At 45.8% G+C, this 17408-nt stretch overlaps 1 protein-coding gene across 8 annotated transcripts in view; it reads left to right on the top strand.

Moving 5' to 3' along the window:
* Nucleotides 1–16384, top strand: part of LOC125766985 (Ca(2+)/calmodulin-responsive adenylate cyclase) — a 39447-nt gene extending 23063 nt beyond the window's left edge. For 6 of the 8 annotated variants that reach the window (XM_049433168.1, XM_049433158.1, XM_049433175.1 and 3 more), the window contains exons 4-14: nucleotides 3053–3431; nucleotides 3742–4095; nucleotides 4256–5068; nucleotides 5155–5442; nucleotides 8469–8735; nucleotides 8809–9006; nucleotides 9088–9338; nucleotides 9410–9764; nucleotides 9927–12715; nucleotides 12875–13518; nucleotides 13607–16384. In XM_049433168.1, the coding sequence (XP_049289125.1) occupies nucleotides 3231–3431; nucleotides 3742–4095; nucleotides 4256–5068; nucleotides 5155–5442; nucleotides 8469–8735; nucleotides 8809–9006; nucleotides 9088–9338; nucleotides 9410–9764; nucleotides 9927–12715; nucleotides 12875–13518; nucleotides 13607–13893 (6447 nt within the window). In that variant the 5' untranslated portion in view covers nucleotides 3053–3230 and the 3' untranslated portion in view covers nucleotides 13894–16384. Of the gene's footprint in view, nucleotides 1–3052; nucleotides 3432–3741; nucleotides 4096–4255; nucleotides 5069–5154; nucleotides 5443–5462; nucleotides 6960–8468; nucleotides 8736–8808; nucleotides 9007–9087; nucleotides 9339–9409; nucleotides 9765–9926; nucleotides 12716–12874; nucleotides 13519–13606 lie in introns of those variants that run through there. The other 2 variants (XM_049433213.1, XM_049433222.1) reach the window with 2 other exon arrangements.
* Nucleotides 16385–17408: the final 1024 nt, after the last annotated feature.

The raw sequence follows: 17408 nt of genomic DNA, 5'->3' as shown, positions 1-17408 counted from the left end.
GTCTGTCCAACTGAAAAATTCTAGTGACCCAGTTCAGCTGCCGGGTGAACTTTTCCTTCCGGCCATAAACCCCGTGCAGCAACTTCATGGGTGAACGAATTCCGCTTGCGTACAGTTGTCCGGCGTTTGGCTGTACAACCCGAAGTTACTGAAGAATAACGTCGTCTTCCGCCATTCGACCGACTCGAGGTTGACTGTGGGCAATAAAGCTTGACACCTTCCTTGGTCGCTACATTTTCGTGAAGACTGTTCTGTTTTTTTTTTATATTTGCTTCTTCCTGAGGTTTTGTTGTTGTTGTTACGTCCAAGCGACAGGTGTTCCGGGTAATTGCAATCGGTTGCATTAAATAGTGAAGATGCAAATATAAATGCCACCTACACGAATCGTTGGAAGAGGGGGGCTGGAAATTCCGCGCATCAACCACCCAAATATAGAAAGACAGAATGGGGCAAAAGAGAACGAACGAAACGTTTCCCTACTTCCAAAGCAAAATTAGTGACGCAACCGAACCAGGGTGTCCTTTGAAATTGTCTTCCCGAGACCGTCAAACGGGGATCGGTGTACTGTGTGTGACATTCAGCCGACCCAAACCGTCAACTTCACGCTGGCGACCTGTTCTGTGGGTGGTTTGTATCTTAAAGGTGGCCCCTTCTGTAGGTAGGCTACCTTTACCGGGAGCACCTAGGGAAATGGGACATCTTCCAATCGATCGGTAAACCTGTTGTGATGGAAGCGTGTGTCACTTTAGTGTGTCTTGTTTTTGTGTGTTTCGCTGTAGAATTTTCCACACAATAAAAACCGGAACGAGAGAAGGCTACACACACCAGCTGAGTTATTTGTGGGTAACGGCAGAGATTGCAAAGCTCGCTTGGTGCAGTTGTTCGCCGCACATGGTTGCAATTACCGGTTGCTTGGTTTTTGCATTATATTGCACACACACACACCCGTGGGGCGGGTGTCGTCCCGAAATAGCACCAGGTTTCGTGATGACGGTCGTCTATGGATCGTTACACCCGGGAGGGTCGGACCAGAAGTGAAGTTTATTGGAGTATATCGCTCCAATATCCATACACAGCCGCAATAGGCGTGTTTGTATATGTGCGTATGGAGCTAACCATATTGCCGGGTTGGTTTTCTGGCTCGAACGTCAAGGTCCGTGCCTGTGCATCGCCAAGAACACGTAAATGAATGAAGATCCCGTGAGTGCGGAGGTCATATGTCAAACGATGGCTATTTCTTCAATAATGGTGTCCGTTTGCGTCCGCCCTCTAGAGACCCCGTCTGTGGAGCGTCAAGTCTTGCGCTCCGTGACAATTGGTGCATCGGCACCGAATGTGTCATATCTCGTTAACTTTACGCACCATCAATATCTTACGAGATACGGGAAGTGTGATCATCATGCCTCTCGCTCGCTCGCCATCCTGAATGCCCTGGTTTGAGTGCTTAAAACTAAGCAAGAAAAACAACAAATATTACAAATGCCATCACAGTGCGCACACCGGCACATGTAAACAGAAACTGAAAGTGATTCCAATATATATATATAAAAGTTTTTGTTGTTTGCTGTATGTTGCTACCTTCCGATCGACCGGCAAAACCAGTTTCGCACGCGTCTCGTATGACGCTAATCGAGAGTCGCGGGATACGGACATCGCCACCATTGCTACTGCTGCTGCGTCAAAGATCGATGACAGGGCTGACCCGAACACGTCAAAACCTACCTAGATGGTGAGGGGTGGTCAGGCACGTGGGGCGTGCGTCCAAAGAATCTGACCCGCTCGGTTCGAGAAGGAATTTGTTATTGTACTTGTGCGCGGGGAATATATGGAATGTTGTGTACCGTGGATATCTCGTCACCAATGTGTGTACCTGGGGCCATGTCTACAGCTGGATATTGATTTTTCTGGGTGCGATTTACTGTATCCAAATAATTCATAAGAACGCTTGTTGCTGTTTGCGTCAGGGCAGAGTAATTAAACCTTGCTCATTGTGGAGTAGGAAAGGAAAAAGAGGAGGGAATTGAATTTCCCATCGCGTTAGCTTCCCGCTATCATACGCTTTTGAAGTAATTGATTTCCATATTTTAAATCCGCTCTAGGCAGAAGTTATTGTCGATATGGCCAGAATCGTGTTCGGGGTTAGTTTAAATAATAATACCACATTTAATGATGGATGTTTGTCACAAACATTTTGTGGTACAAAAAGCACCAATTAAGGCGGGGGAAGAGAAGATAACAGATGCAAATGGCATCTCGCCCTCAGAACGAGGAAACGGAATGTAATGTAGAACCGGTTGTAAAACTAAAGCTCTCGTATTGATTGGTGATGGTGATGATCTTCCCAGCTTCAATATCATCCCTACTTTAGCCTTCCGATGTGATCTGGTCGCGTTTGATGTTGGCACGTTTACAGTCGTAATAACACGGTCGTACATATGTGATGAGGGTAACGGCTGATAATGAGTTGTTTAATTGATCCTTTCTGGCCCGGAAGCAAATCATTTCTCCGTTGTGTAGGCGCAAGCCGGAGGATTGACTTGGTTTCCCGATGCTGATGCGAACGAGCGCTCCAGCAAAGTAAATATTGTGCGTTCTAGGTGAATTTCTGACGCCCTTCGGTCGGCTAATACTTGAAAAACTCACCACTTGAGCAGCGCTCGTCTCGACACTTGAGAAGAAATTGAAACAAACAAACGATTCTAGAGTCTCTTGAACTGAGGTCGCGTGTTTGTGTGCGACGCTTGATCCTTGGAATAGAAAAAAAACCCAACCGGATGTTGAGGAAATGAAGTTTCATATCACATCAGCAGGTGTCCCAGATCGTGATAATATATTTTCCTTCGTCCAGTGCGTACCAGTTTGGGAGTTTGTGTGTTCCATTGTTAGGTTGGTTGTCTTGTCTAGATGGTTGCATGTTCGGTGTACTTTTGACTGTCGAGTCGTTGACGTTACATTTTTGGGAAGATATGTATGACATTGACCGATTGTCACTCACACATCGTACGCATTGCATCTTTTTAATTTGTTGTTTTCCTTTATTTCTATTTCACAGAAGATTTGGATCACCCTTGGAATTTAGATAAGAAGGTGGTTCGCTCAACCTTCACATTGTAGACGACTCCTGAAAGCAAGTCGTCGTTAAACGCAACGCAGCTATTAATATAGTACGTAGGCCAGTGTACAACACCCGGCACCGATATTGGACACAGCAGGAAATTAATCCTTCCACGATGGATCACGCGGTGCATGCGGCCCGCGGACGGCCCTGGAACAAGCTGCGCTTCGAAAACAACGAACTGGAAAGTCTGTACCAGCGATACACGCTCAAGCTGCAGCGCTTCTCCGTCACCGGTGTGGTGGCGCTAGTGGTCATACTGTGCGGCGTAATGGGTGGACTTAGTTTAGGCTACAATCAAGCACCAACACTGCACGTAAGTACGCAAGCCATCTAACCATCCTCACGATGACGTGCCTGTGTGTTTGCGCCATTCGGCAATCACTCTTTACATTGTGTGAACGTTTGCGGATGTTGGATCAACATCCCCATTCGGACATTTCGGACCTTCACACATAGAAGTGCCGAAGGTTTGCAAACATGAGTAGCCGTTTTGTTGAATGCGCGCAAACAATATTACGGTGGAATATTCTCAATACAAACGCACACGCGCGAAAAATAAAAAAAAAAGGTACAAAACAAAAATTTCACAACCGAACTAAAATGTGTGTTTTCTCTCATTACAGAACGTATTCAACACCTTCATGTGTTTACTGTTTACGGTGGTGCTGGGTCTGTTGCAGTTCCGACTGATCCGCGATTCACACCTGCCATACCTGTGCTATGGCATTCTGTTCTTTACTGCCGCCTTCTGCTTCATCTCGATGCCGACCGTAGGCATAGTCTTCCCGGTGGATACACGCGAGGTAATGGCGGAAGGTGTGTGGCAGATTGTGTTTGTGATCTTCCTTTCGTACGCAATGATGCCACTGCAAATCTGGGAGGCTGCGCTATTCGGTCTCATACTACCCTCGATACATATCGGGCTTACCGGGTATAACATCTACACCGGCAACTTTCAGTATCTCGCTTACCAACAGGTGCGTATTGATTAAATCCGAAATTCGAAGTAGACAAACAAGCTATTTTTGCACCGATAAACGCCTAAAAGTATGGAATCTGCAAGACTTTCCCTATTCTTTAGCTAGTTTTCGTTAGAAGGATTGTTTTTTAACCTTCTATTTCTACCTTTCGTTGCAGTTGGCGGCCAATATGGTAATCTTCATGGGTGTAAATGTGGCCGGCTTCGTAGTGAACGTAATGATGGAACGTGCCCAGCGTCGTGCCTTCCTGGACACACGCAACTGTATCGCGGCCCGGCTCGAAATGGAGGATGAAAATGAGAAGCTAGAACGGTTGCTGCTCTCCGTACTACCGCAGCATGTCGCGATGGAAATGAAGAACGACATCCTCTCACCGGTCGAAGGACAGTTTCACAAAATCTACATACAAAAGCACGAGAATGTGAGCATCCTATTTGCGGACATAGTCGGCTTCACCGTGCTAGCGTCCCAGTGCAGCGCACAGGAGCTGGTGCGCTTGCTAAACGAACTGTTCGGTCGATTCGACCAGCTCGCACACGATAACCATTGTTTGCGTATTAAGATCCTTGGCGATTGTTACTACTGCGTATCGGGGATACCGGATCCCCGGGCAGACCATGCACGGTGCGCTGTGGAGATGGGGTTGGATATGATCGATGCGATCGCATCCGTGGTGGAGCAGACGGACGTGATACTGAATATGCGCGTCGGCATCCATTCTGGGCGTGTGCTTTGCGGGGTGCTTGGTTTGCGCAAGTGGCAGTTCGACGTATGGTCGAACGATGTGACGCTTGCGAACCATATGGAGAGTGGTGGCGAGCCTGGCCGGGTGCATGTGACACGCGCCACACTCGATGCTCTCGGTGGGGAGTACGAGGTGGAAGCCGGACACGGTGATACCCGTGATTCGTACTTGCGGGACAACGAGATCGATACGTACTTTATCGTTCCACCTGCCCATCGGCGGAAGGTACTGTATATAAAACATGATTTAGATGTATTTATGAGGATTAATTAACACTTCTTTCATTCCCCCCCACCCCCCTCCCCTAACAGCCACTAATGCTCAACACGCTCGGTGTCCGTTCCGCGCTAGGTGCCGCCAACCGGCGCAAACTTTCCTTCCGCAATGTTTCGAACGTGGTGGTACAGTTGCTGCATACGATCAAATACTCCGTGCCGGTTCCCTTTTCCCACATGGCAACGGGAGGTGCCGGTTCACCATATCCCAGCACTAGTGGCGGTGCGGGTAGTAGCGGAGTCGGTGGCCCTGGATGTAGTGGAGCCGGTGGATCCAGCAGTACCGGCGGTGGTGGTCTCTTTTTGGACAAGAATGCACGCAAGGTAATCTTTATTTAGCCATCATGCGGTTGTTGATTTGTTTTGGTTTTTTTTTAGCGCCAATCAGTTTTGATTCCGGATATAAGTGTAAAACCTACTGTCTTGTGTATCGTGTCAACCTGTGGTGTTAACTTTCTCCCATGCTCACCACTGATATCGGCGTTACACAAAATCGAATGGCGGGATGTAATCTACTGCTACAGAAAAATGTGTTATCCAAACCTTCCAATTTGTCGGAAGATAATATCCCTGTCTGCAAATACCAATTTTTGTTTTGCATGTGTTTGTGTGTGTGTTCCGAGTGTGTGTCCATAGTTGGTGTCCGTTATTGTAGCAGCCATGATCGTATTCCATTCGTTTCCCCGTTCTCTGTTTGATGTTGTGTACCATGTGTGTATGATTTGTTTGTTGTAATACGCCCAAGCAAGGTGAAACCGGATTTAAAATTTTCAAAATTGCATTCTTTTCCGAATATTTCCCACAATTTTCTCACGGGCAAGAAATACAAAAAATAGTCTCTCTTTTCACCCTCACTGCGCGCAACCCCCCGGCAACCTTTAAGTGTAAATATTGTATTATGTTTATTATGCTATTTTTCTTTCTCTTCTCTTTAATTTTAGGATCCGGTAAGTTCCGGCAAATTTTCATTGTAAATCGTAGCAAAAAGCATCATTACAGTAATGCATATATTTATAGTACACAAAACAACACGCAATAACGTTTCATCAAAGCGCGCCCATTACAAACCATTCCGCCCTTTACTCGCTCTCCCACCCTTCGCACAGGATCAGTTACCATTCACTGCTTAATGATACCCTCTCTATCGCATAGCATATCCGGTGTCGCTAGAAGAAGGAAAACTTATCGTCTAGATTATTTTTGTGCTCGTTTTGTTGTATGAAGAATGTTTCGAAATTATTGTTATTTTCGATATTCAAATTAGTCACCTGTTATCGACTGTACAGCACAATTGGCAAACGTTTGCAATAGCAAAGTAATGCAGCCAATGGGTTGCAAGCGGCAACAAAGTGAGCATAAGTTTTTGATTCTTTTTTAAAGACATTGCAAGTTAAAGCATGACAACAGTGTGCTCAACACGCAATTGTTTTGTTTGTTTTATTTTTTTGTTTTCTTGTTTTGCACTATCGGATGGGGCTAACCTACACAGAGCACTACTCCCAATAATGTACACACCACAGGCCACATCCCATTTGTATGCCAACATCCACATTATGCCACAATTTTGCTGCATCCCGTTTTCGCTTCATAGTGATCAACCGAAAATGTGTTTTGCGTACGGCCGCCCCTGGTTTTCTTCTCGTAATCGTAGCGTCCACGAATACCCGCAGGTACTTCACTTGCAGCGCATCCTGCACGCTAGCCCGTATCCTGCCGTTGCCAGGGCAGGTTTCACTGGTAGCGGTGGAGGCGTGGGTAGTAGTAGTGGCGGCGGAGGAGGTAATACCGGCACCGTCGAATCCAGGGTTTCGCTCTACGAGTCGGAGTTGAGTGCAACAAACGTGAGGACTACTGCTTACTATTAAGTTGTGTTTTTTTCTGTTGTTGTTTACTTTCACTTTTTTTCATCTCTTACCCTCTCTCTTACTCTAATACCGTTCTCGTTCTCTTTTTTCTCTCGCTATCCTGTTTGCCATTCTAGTCTAGTGTCCAGCCCAACTAGTGCAACTAGTGTTAATTTCTTTTTGATTTATTTTACATTATGTTTGTTTTGGTTTTTGAATTTTGAGTGTTATCTTAAGCAAAGAGAAGCACGAAGCTTCATCGAAAAGCAGTAGCTTTTTGTCTTTCTTTTTCAATGTTTCAACTAATGCCTTTTGCCAATCGCCTACAACGACTGACACACTAGTTATTGCGTTGAATAATAGAAGTTTCTTTATTTATTGTATTCCATTTCACTTTCAAATGTCGTTGCGCTTTCATGTCCAGCAGATCATTGTTATGGGTTTTATATAGTTATTGATTTACGCACGCATATGCCCTTCCCGAAACATTGCTCCTTTTTCTATGTGTTTGCACACTTTTGTTTCTCATCTTTTCACTTACATTGTCCCACGCTGGTTGTTCTTCAAGCTCATCTACATGTTGTGCGGCCCACTCCAAACTGATCGTTTCCACCTCATTTAACTTCATTGCCGTACCCAGATTGTGTCTGGCCGCAACTTCTTCGCTTCAGCGAAATTTTCGTTGATGTGCATAAAGTCGCCGTTCGTGTCTAACAAAAAGGGAATGGGAAAGCAAAGGTGAAATGTGTTCATATTACGTCAACGATTAACCTGCAAGTACAGTACCTCAAAGATACAGTGGAACACTTAACATCATCAAAAGTCTGTTCGTTGGTAAAATGTAACATAATGCGATCGCAAAAAAAAAAATTAACTCTTGATGTACTGTATCTTTCGTACCCGTCTCCATTTCTTTCGTCTTCTAAATGCTGCATGCTATTTGCAATCATGATCGTGTGGCCTGTTTTAACGCGGTTTTAGTTAGACGCATATCTGTTACAATGCTATGGTTTTACCATTAGACTAGCAAACTAGTTTCTAGCTGCACGAGAATTCATCGGACGCATGCAGCAGACAGCAGACGGTTTTGTTTATGTGTGGTGCTCACACGGTGTGTAGTTGGTTGCGTTGTTTTAGCGTCTTTAGCCATAGGAAACCTTCTAGAGTATAGTGCACCTGAACGGTTTTTATCGTGTCCATGACGCGCTATCTTGTAAACTAATTCCGACCGCAAACCGATGCCGTGCCATCGAAAAAACTCACGTATCCTGCACCCTTATCCAGGACGATATCGATTTGGTTTTTGTTTGGTTTTGTGGTACCGAAGCGAATAGTCTTTGGAAGCAGTCGTTCTGTGTTTTTTTTGGTTTTATTACATTATTACATTATCCCCATGACCACCCTTCCCCCATTTTTCCCTCCCAATTTGGCCAACATTACTAACTTGATGCGATTTTTTTCTCACTTCCATGGGTTTGTTTGGCTTGTCTGCTACCGCACGCGTAGAATAAAGTGACGGACAAGTTTAAGCGACCGTTTAAAAAGCGTCACTCGAGTGTTTACCATCAACCGACGAACCGCGTCAACAAGTTTCTGTCGCAGGCGATCGAGGCACGGAGCGTCGACCGGGAAAAGTCGGTACATGTGAAGCGCATTTCGTTGCAGTTCCGCGAGAAGGAAAAGGAACGCCAGTACCATCAGGACTTTGATCTTGGCTTCACAACAGCGATGGGTTGCAGTTTGCTGCTACTCATACTGAGTGCCGGTTTGCAGGTGAGCTATCGTGGATGTGTGTGTTTTGCTGCCCAACTTTGCTTATTAAATGTATTTTCATACACATCGGCAGATATCGGCACTACCGCGCACGCTTATTCTACTGCTACTGTTCCTAACCGCGTTCGTGTGGATCAGCGCCATTCTGATGCTGCTGCTGGCTGTGCGACTAAAGTGGATCTTTTGGGATTTATCGCAAAGCTTCTCACTGCGACTGGCCATCACCATTTTCACCATCGTGCTGCTCTACTCCGTCGGTCAGGTGAATGTGGTAAGTAAAAGATAGCGCGAAGGCGAATGAAAACAGAACGCATCACTAAGCGGAGATGATTATTCTCTTCCTGGACGTTAGTTCACCTGCCTATCGGATCATCCATGCACGACAAACTTCACCACGAAAAGTGTCCCCAGTGTGGAATCGCTTGGACCGGCAGGATCGAGCGACATTCTCATGAGTGCGGGAGAGCTGCACCGAAACGAACCGAATCTCTGGACCGGCCACCAACAGCCGCTTAATAACTACAGCCATCGGAAGTGTGCTCTTCCACAGTATATTGCCTTATCGGCGGCTTATTCGTTCCTTTCCGTATCGATCTTTCTGCGGTAAGTCTAACCGTTTTTTTGTATATTTTAACAATCTGTTGCTTATCGGTTAACATTTTGTACTTCTCCAGACTGCCGATACTGATCAAAACGGTCCTGGTCACACTGATGGGTCTGGTATACTGTCTGTTTATCGAGTTGTCACACGCAAACATCTTCGACTGTTACGATCAGCGTGTCGAATCGGCTATTCCGCTGCACACGATCTCAGTCGCGCGCATTCTCATCTTCATGATCGCCATCTTGGCACATGGTCGGCAGGTCGAGTGGACGGCACGGTTGGATTTCCTCTGGCAGCTGCAAGCATCGCAGGAAAAGAAAGAAATGTCTGTACTGCAGCAATCGAATCGACGGATACTATACAATCTGCTACCATCGCACGTAGCCGCACACTTCCTTGACAATCAGTTCGCCCGAAGCAACATGGTAAGCCCGGAAACGTTTCGTAGGTGTATAAGGGATAGTTTATTTTTGTAAAGGTTTGTTGTGAGTGGTTGTACACGTAGAAAGGGGAGTGGGGTCATACGGGTGCGGGATGGTTGCGTTGTGCTAACCCTTTTAAGAACGGTGCTCTTCTCATTCCACCAGGCGACCATGCGACAGGATTTGTATCACCAAAGCTACAGCAAGGTCGGTGTGATATTCTGCAGTGTGCCCAACTTCCACGAGTTCTACACCGAACTGGACGGGTCCAACCAGGGCGTGGAGTGTTTGCGACTGCTGAACGAAATCATTGCCGACTTCGACGAACTGCTGTGCGAGGAACGGTTCCATGCGATCGATAAGATTAAAACGGTCGGCAGCACGTATATGGCGGCGGTTGGGCTCATCCCGGAGCATAAGATGCTACCGACCGAGCCGGGTTCGATGCGGCGCCTCATGACGGCGTTGATCGATTTCGTGAAGGCGATGCGGGTGACGCTGAAGAATATTAACGAAAATTCGTACAACAACTTTATGCTGCGGGTCGGCGTTAATGTGGGCCCTGTTGTCGCCGGTGTTATCGGTGCACGGAAGCCACAGTATGATATCTGGGGCAATACGGTGAACGTGGCGTCACGTATGGATTCGACCGGCATACCGGGTTACACGCAGGTTACGCAAGAGGTCGTCGATAGTCTGCAGGGATCACACTTTGAGTTTCGCTGCCGCGGACAGATTAAGGTGAAGGGAAAGGGCGATATGGTGACGTACTTTCTGTGCGAACAAAACGAGCAGCATCTGTTTGCTGCCGCCGGGCTTGGCACGAATGGTATTGCGAGTGGTACTGCCACTATCGTTCAGCAATCCGTCGATGCAGGATCGACGGCTGTGCTAGCAATGGTTGGTGGTGGTGGTGGTGGTGCGAGCAATGGTACGGGAGACACTAGTGGTAGCATTGGTGGTACGGGTAACGCATCGCTAGGTCGTGACCGAGCTGGAGCAACCGCACTGCATCATCCGTATATGGTAGGTCCGAATGGGAATATGCCTGGGCTAGTGCAGCAACAGCAACAGCAGGGTCCAAACTATCAGATGAAGCAACGTTTAGAGCTGGAAACTGCAACAGGCAAGAATGGTCGGTGGCAACACGATGGTAGCTACAGCAGCAAGAAGGAAAGTTACAACTTCCTCGAAAGCCCTAATCTGCTTCATCAGCAACAGCAGCAGCAACAACAACAGCAACAACAAATGGCTCAAAACCAACAGCTTCAGATGAAACATCTGCATAATCAGGGACAGGTGTCCAAAAATGCAATGCAGTCGTTCCACTATCCGCAACCGTATTCAAACCCAACGCAACCACCACAGCAACAGCAGCATCAACCGAAGGGCGTTTACAAACAGCACAACAACATCAACAACAACCACATCATGAGCAGCGGTTTTCATGGTATGGAAAACTACGGCAAGCGTAACTACGACTATCACCATCACGTGCAGCCACAGCACAAGCAGCAGGAACAGGCAGTGACTGTTAGTCACAGTGTACAACTACCCACGGGAAGTTACAACATACGGGAAAACTTCAACATAATCGAAAATCCCAACGTAACCGATCTGGATGAAAATAACTTTAACCACCATCAGCAGCTGTTGGGACGCGATCATCTAAACAATGGGCACAAGATACGGAATCATCATCATCACCACCATCATCACAGTGGTCAGCAGCAGCAGCAGCAAGAACATCACGGTCAGGTAGCTAGTCACAATCCTAATAATCGTGGTGTATATGCAACCGCGTCGGAGAATGAACCACTGCTCGGTTCGGCTTCCGGTGCGAGCGGTATCATTGGCAATGCGGTCATCAAACCTATCCAGCAGATTCAGCAGCAACAGCAGCATCAGCAACAAATACCCATGTACGAACCGCCCCGTTACGCCACAGCCTCAACCGTGTTTCCGCATGCCATTTCTGGCGCTCAAGGATACGCTTACGGTATGTCGCAGGCGGGTATGGTGCGTCATCAACCGACTCCACAACAGCAACAGCAGCAACAACATCATCACCACAGCAAGCAACAGTCCTATAATCATCAACCGATGCAGCAACATCAGTACGGCCATCACAACCACCATCATCACAATCATCATCACCAACAGCAGCATCAGCAACAGCAGCGTCAATCAGCAGCTGTATTGAAGCAGTATATTAAGCCACTACCGAAGCTACCGACAGAGTTCGACGAATGTCGTGAGCTGTCCTCAACGGACGATCTTAGTTCACGGCCACACTCGCCGTCGGTTAGCTCGTCCGACGAGAGCTATTCGAAGACCACGGAGGGAGAAGACTACGATGGTGAGCCACACTCACCGTTACCGGTCGCTTCCGTCTTCAACCCGGGGGCAAATGTTAGCAACCCGCTCCAATACCTGTACCCCTGTGACATTCAGGTCGATCCAACGTCACCACCGAAAATGAGCCCTATCGATTTCGCAAACATGCACGATTTCGAGGTGACGAGCACCACGGTGGAAACGAAATCATCATCTGCCCACAACAAGGGTGAATCGTGCAATAGTTTCGAGTATCACGAGAAAGGCCCCACCTACCCAAAGTCACCATTCGAGCGTGAGCTGCAGCGACGCATGAACGAGTCCCAGTCGCGTCCAATGCTGGCCCAGGTGTCCGTTGTTAGTGGTGACGGGCAGACTGCATCGAATGGAGGTGGTATGGGAGAAGCGGGCCGAGAGGAAAATCAACCCACCGGTGCAAAGGGTGTCAATGGTAATGGTTTTGAGCAACAGCAGCAACAGCAGCAGCAACCGAATCATGACGGTTCACTGGAACGAGTGAGAAATGTGAACAATATTCTCATCGCCAAGCATCCTGGCACACTGGAAGCAATCAAGGAGGCAACGCGCAACAAGAATCCATCAGAATCGAGCCATCTGTAAGTAGTTCTTTATTAGTTATTTGGTTTTGTTTGCTTTAAAATTAATAGCATTTTATTCTTAATTGAACAGCCTTTAAAGCTGGAGCCAGATTGGAAGATTTTTAATACTGTCTTATCTAACGCTCAATTTATTTTTGTGCTTTGTTACTTTTCCAGCCAAACTTCCGATACGGAATCGTGTGAGATTATTCATGATTATCGCAAAAGTGACCAGAAGGGTCGAATGCAACAGTCCCTTCCATACCAGCAGCAACAGCTTAACCAAATGCAACAGCAGCAGCACCATCGCCATCGCAAGTATCACGCGACAAAGTCAACGAACGAAACCTCCTCGAATATAGAGGCAGATGAGGATATGCGCAGTGTGAGCGACCATCACTACCGTCGGCGTGACCTTGATCTGGCGGACGCTCATCAGCACGGTGCCGATGACGAGGAGGAAGACGAAGACGAGGACGACGTCGATGAGGAGGGCCAGGAGGAGGATGACGAGGACGATGATGAGGATGATGACGAGGAGGATGAAGATGATGCTGATGAGGAACGTCGACTGCGTGCGAATCGGCAGCATCGAGCGCACGAACGGCGGGACCGTTGTATGAGCAACTCGGAGGGCACTGGTTCAGCGAATCGCAACTATATTACGGACGAGCTAAAGTATGGCGCACCGGCAGAGCGTGAAGGTAGTGGGACACGGGACAACAACAGCTCCACACACCACAATCATCAATCGCTCGATTCGAATCCAGTCGAAAGCCAATCCGAGTGGAGCGATGATGAATGCCGGGAGGAGGCGACAGGTAAGCAAGGGTTTTTTTATTGCTCTTTTCTTTTCACCAATTTTAATACGCACAACATATTTAACCCTTGTATATCGACCACTTCCAGGTGGAGCAGAGAGTACTGGCTACATTACCGATGAGCCGGGTCTGGAAAACATATCCCTGCTGAACGAGGCCGGTCTAACGGACGCGGAAGGTGCACTGTCGGATGTAAACTCACTGTACAACGCACCGGATGTGGACGATACGTCCATCTCGTCCCGTGCGAGCAGCCGTCTGCTCAGCCTGGACTCGCTAAGCGGTCTGTACGACTGTGATCTAGACTCCCGGCATGAGATGGCGATTGTGAGCGCATCGCACAAAATCACCAACAAATTTGGCCCGATCGGATGAGAGCAGCCACCACCGGAGCGGGGACCACCACCGTCACGGCACGGTTCACGGCCCCCACCACCGCCAGCATCTCCGGCACCTGCACCATCCTCATCCACACCTCCGCCGTCTTTTTCACCGTCGGTTGAAACGCTATCGGCACCGAAATCGCCACTTAACGCAGCGTAAGGTAGACTACACTCTCTCTCTCTCTCGCTCCACTGAGCGGTGGTACAACATTGTATTGTTTTGTACTAATTTGATCGTTTAGCTTTTGTTTTTATAGTCACGTTTGTTCGATCCAGCAAACGATGTTGTGTGGAGTGAAAGTTTACTTACTTTGCATTAAAATGGTACGGGATTATTTTTCGTTCCTTATTGTGCATGGAATTGAACTAGCAGCCTGTTTGAAGGTGGGAGAGTGTGTTAGTGATTACAGTTGCGTAGTGTTAAAAAATTTCCATCTTCGGTGCTCCGTACATCATTGTGCCCGTGTCGCTGTCTCTCTTGCACTGTGTCTTCTTTTATGCTTTCCTTCACTGTAATACTTGCCTTAGAGTGCTGACTATACACCAGTTACGCTCCAGACCTAAAACTCGTATTGTGCACCCTGACAAATACAAACAACAGCAGTGTGTCAAGGAACTTGCGCATCACATTCCATTCGGCCATCTTGATCGGTACAGTCTCTTACAATCGCAATCAATTAATCAATTCAAAGTGGGTTTAGATACTCGGTGGGCTTATCCCTAACGACATCGGCGCTGTAGAAACATGAATTAAAATTTGGCGTTTGTGGGTTCGATCTTTTGTGAATAAATGTGTGTGAATCATTTCGAGTGCGAATGGTGTTCAAAGATCCACCAAATAAGTTTACCCTTTACTTGAATGCACGCTTCGCGGTCGTGCATTCAATCAAAAATAAAATTAATGAAATTGTTTCGAAAAGTGTGTATAATTATCAGCAAAAAAAAATCTAACGAACCACGCAATTGATATTCCGTTATGAGAATGAAAGTATTCGTATCACAATCAAACCGACAAACGTCAAATTTATTTTCAGTATGTCTACAGTGTGAAACCTATAAGCCCACCTAGCCTCTCTATACCCACTTTGAATCAAACAATCAGTTAAACAATTACTCGCAAATTGAATCTCCTCAGAAGGCATACTAGCCTTAAAATTGTGGCCTACTGATCGTGTTATGAAAGGTCCCCGTTCTTCTTTCTAAGCGTCCAAAATATGTTTAATTTATCTTGGATTGTGCACAAACCGTCGTTAAAGATCGTCAATCGTAATTCGGTGTTACGTGTTCTGATACGCCATAATATAAAAAATCTCTCAATTGCGATATAAAATCGTTAACTAATACAAATATCGAATATAGTAGATACAGTTTGTGGAGCGAGAGGGGGGGGAGAGAGCAGTAAAAGTAATGTTCTGATGATGGCGGACTAAGTATGGCTGCAAAGCGGCAGAACGTAATCTCATTTAATGCTAATCTCACTCTCCCTTCCAAATACACCCATAAGCAAAGGTGATCCCTCACACGGACTAAGATGAATCAGTGTGATATGTGAGAGTTAAGCAAAAAGGGGAAGGTACAAGGGTAGTGTTAGAACATAAGTATTTAGCATGTACATCTGTACAAACTAAGCCGGTTAGCGTAATGTACACAAACACGCCGTGATCTTTTTATTTTCTTTTTTTCTCTTGTATTCGTTTTATAATGCACATCGCAAAACGTTACAATCTTCGAAAGACCATTTGTACAATTCTATCTATTTGTTTCGTTTTGTTTTGTTTATGTTTCTTTTCTCTTCTGGCTAGCTCTTCTTTTCTCTCACATGGTGTATATTGATAAGGTTCTTAAATCACCACCCCACAGACACTCCTACACCTTTCGGGTGGTTTGTTTGTAAATTATCTCCATTCGCAGAATGTTGCTATAATAATAGAACTATGTTGGTGCGAGCTCAGTAAGACTATACAAAAACACAAACAAAGCAGTGTAGTATACTATACATAGATATTTATATGTAGCCTGAACGCGGTAAAGCGAAAGGCACACAGGACACATAAAAAAAACTCTCAAAAGTATGCTTTTGGACAAATAAAGTCAAATAGAATTTAAAGTAAAACACATACAACCACACAAGCGTCGCTTAGAAGCAGACTGATCGCCTTTTTCCGATTCGGTTTCATTGAACCAGTTCAGTTAGCTTTAATGTTCTGTTTCCCTAACCCAGCACGCTTCGGCGCAAATGCGTGTGTGCTCGCGGTGTAGCACTGAAGCACACCGTACCACACCAGAAACAAAACGCGAGATAGTTCTGTGAACCAAAAATAAAAAATAATAACCATTGAGACAAATGGATTCAGCGTGTTTTGGTTGCTGTAGAAAAAAAAACGAAACCAAAACCGGACAGGACGCAGATAAAGCCGTTTTTGTAACTATTATTTATACTTCACTGGATACGAATAATAAAATTGTCAATATCATTGCCATAAGATGTGCATCCGTTGGAGTTGAAGTTACTGAGAGAAAAAAAAATTGCAAACGCACGTGAGGATGAATCCCCGGGTGGAAGCTGGATCCAGTTTTATGCTCACCATTGTGCATACAATATTGCATGCTAGTTCGTGTGCTACTCTCGGTTTGTATACAATATTGTATGCCAAAGGAAACGAAGAGACAGTGAGAGTGTGTTTGTGTGTAAAACAGGAAAGCGCTTTGCAGCTAAGCATGAAGCATAAAAGTGCGTCTACTTGTCGTTAGCTAGAAAGGGCCACCAGCTTTCACCCTATCCCGTTTCGTCCAACGCCAATGCTTATCTATTGCGTTCGGCTTTTGGTACACTGCAATGCACATAAACATAGTTCTATGTAAACAAAAGATGCAGCACCCTAGAGGGTATGTGCAACCAAGATTTTATTTTGTTTACATTATCGTTTTATATACAGAAGTATGCGTGTGTGAGAGAGAGGCAGTGAGAGAGAAGTTCTAAAGTTTAATTTTTACTTAAAATATTATTCTGTTGCAAGTTTCCAAGATGAATGTGAACTTGAAAGGTTCTTTACGTTATACAAACTTGAAATAAATAATAAATTATGTTATGGATGGTGCATCAAATCCCATTCCATGGACCTTAACCGCGTAAGTTATAATTTAATCTAGTTAAATCTTATTTTGATTGTACACTCGGACATGTACAGTACAGTAGAACGTCGATTATACGGGGTGCTCGGGACCGGACTGATGCCGGTTAATCGATTTCCACGGATCTCTTTAATATCAAGGTCATTTATATATCCATATTAAGCGTATATAGTAACTATATACTATACTATGGTGGTCCTTTTGATGCTAAAAATGATTCTGGATCAACCAAAATATTATCAAATGAGAATTAAAATTTAAAACGTAAAATAAAGTCATTTCAAATATATCGTTTGGTGACGATTTTAATAATATTAACCAAAATTACATCTGTACAAATGTTCACCAAGGTAGACCAGCTGTCAATTTTCGGCG

The sequence above is a fragment of the Anopheles funestus genome, chromosome X (assembly GCF_943734845.2).
Source record: "Anopheles funestus chromosome X, idAnoFuneDA-416_04, whole genome shotgun sequence".
NCBI classification, from domain to species: Eukaryota; Metazoa; Arthropoda; class Insecta; order Diptera; family Culicidae; genus Anopheles; species Anopheles funestus.
Note: the sequence above shows the minus strand (reverse complement) of the source record. Positions and strands in the feature narration are given on the sequence as shown.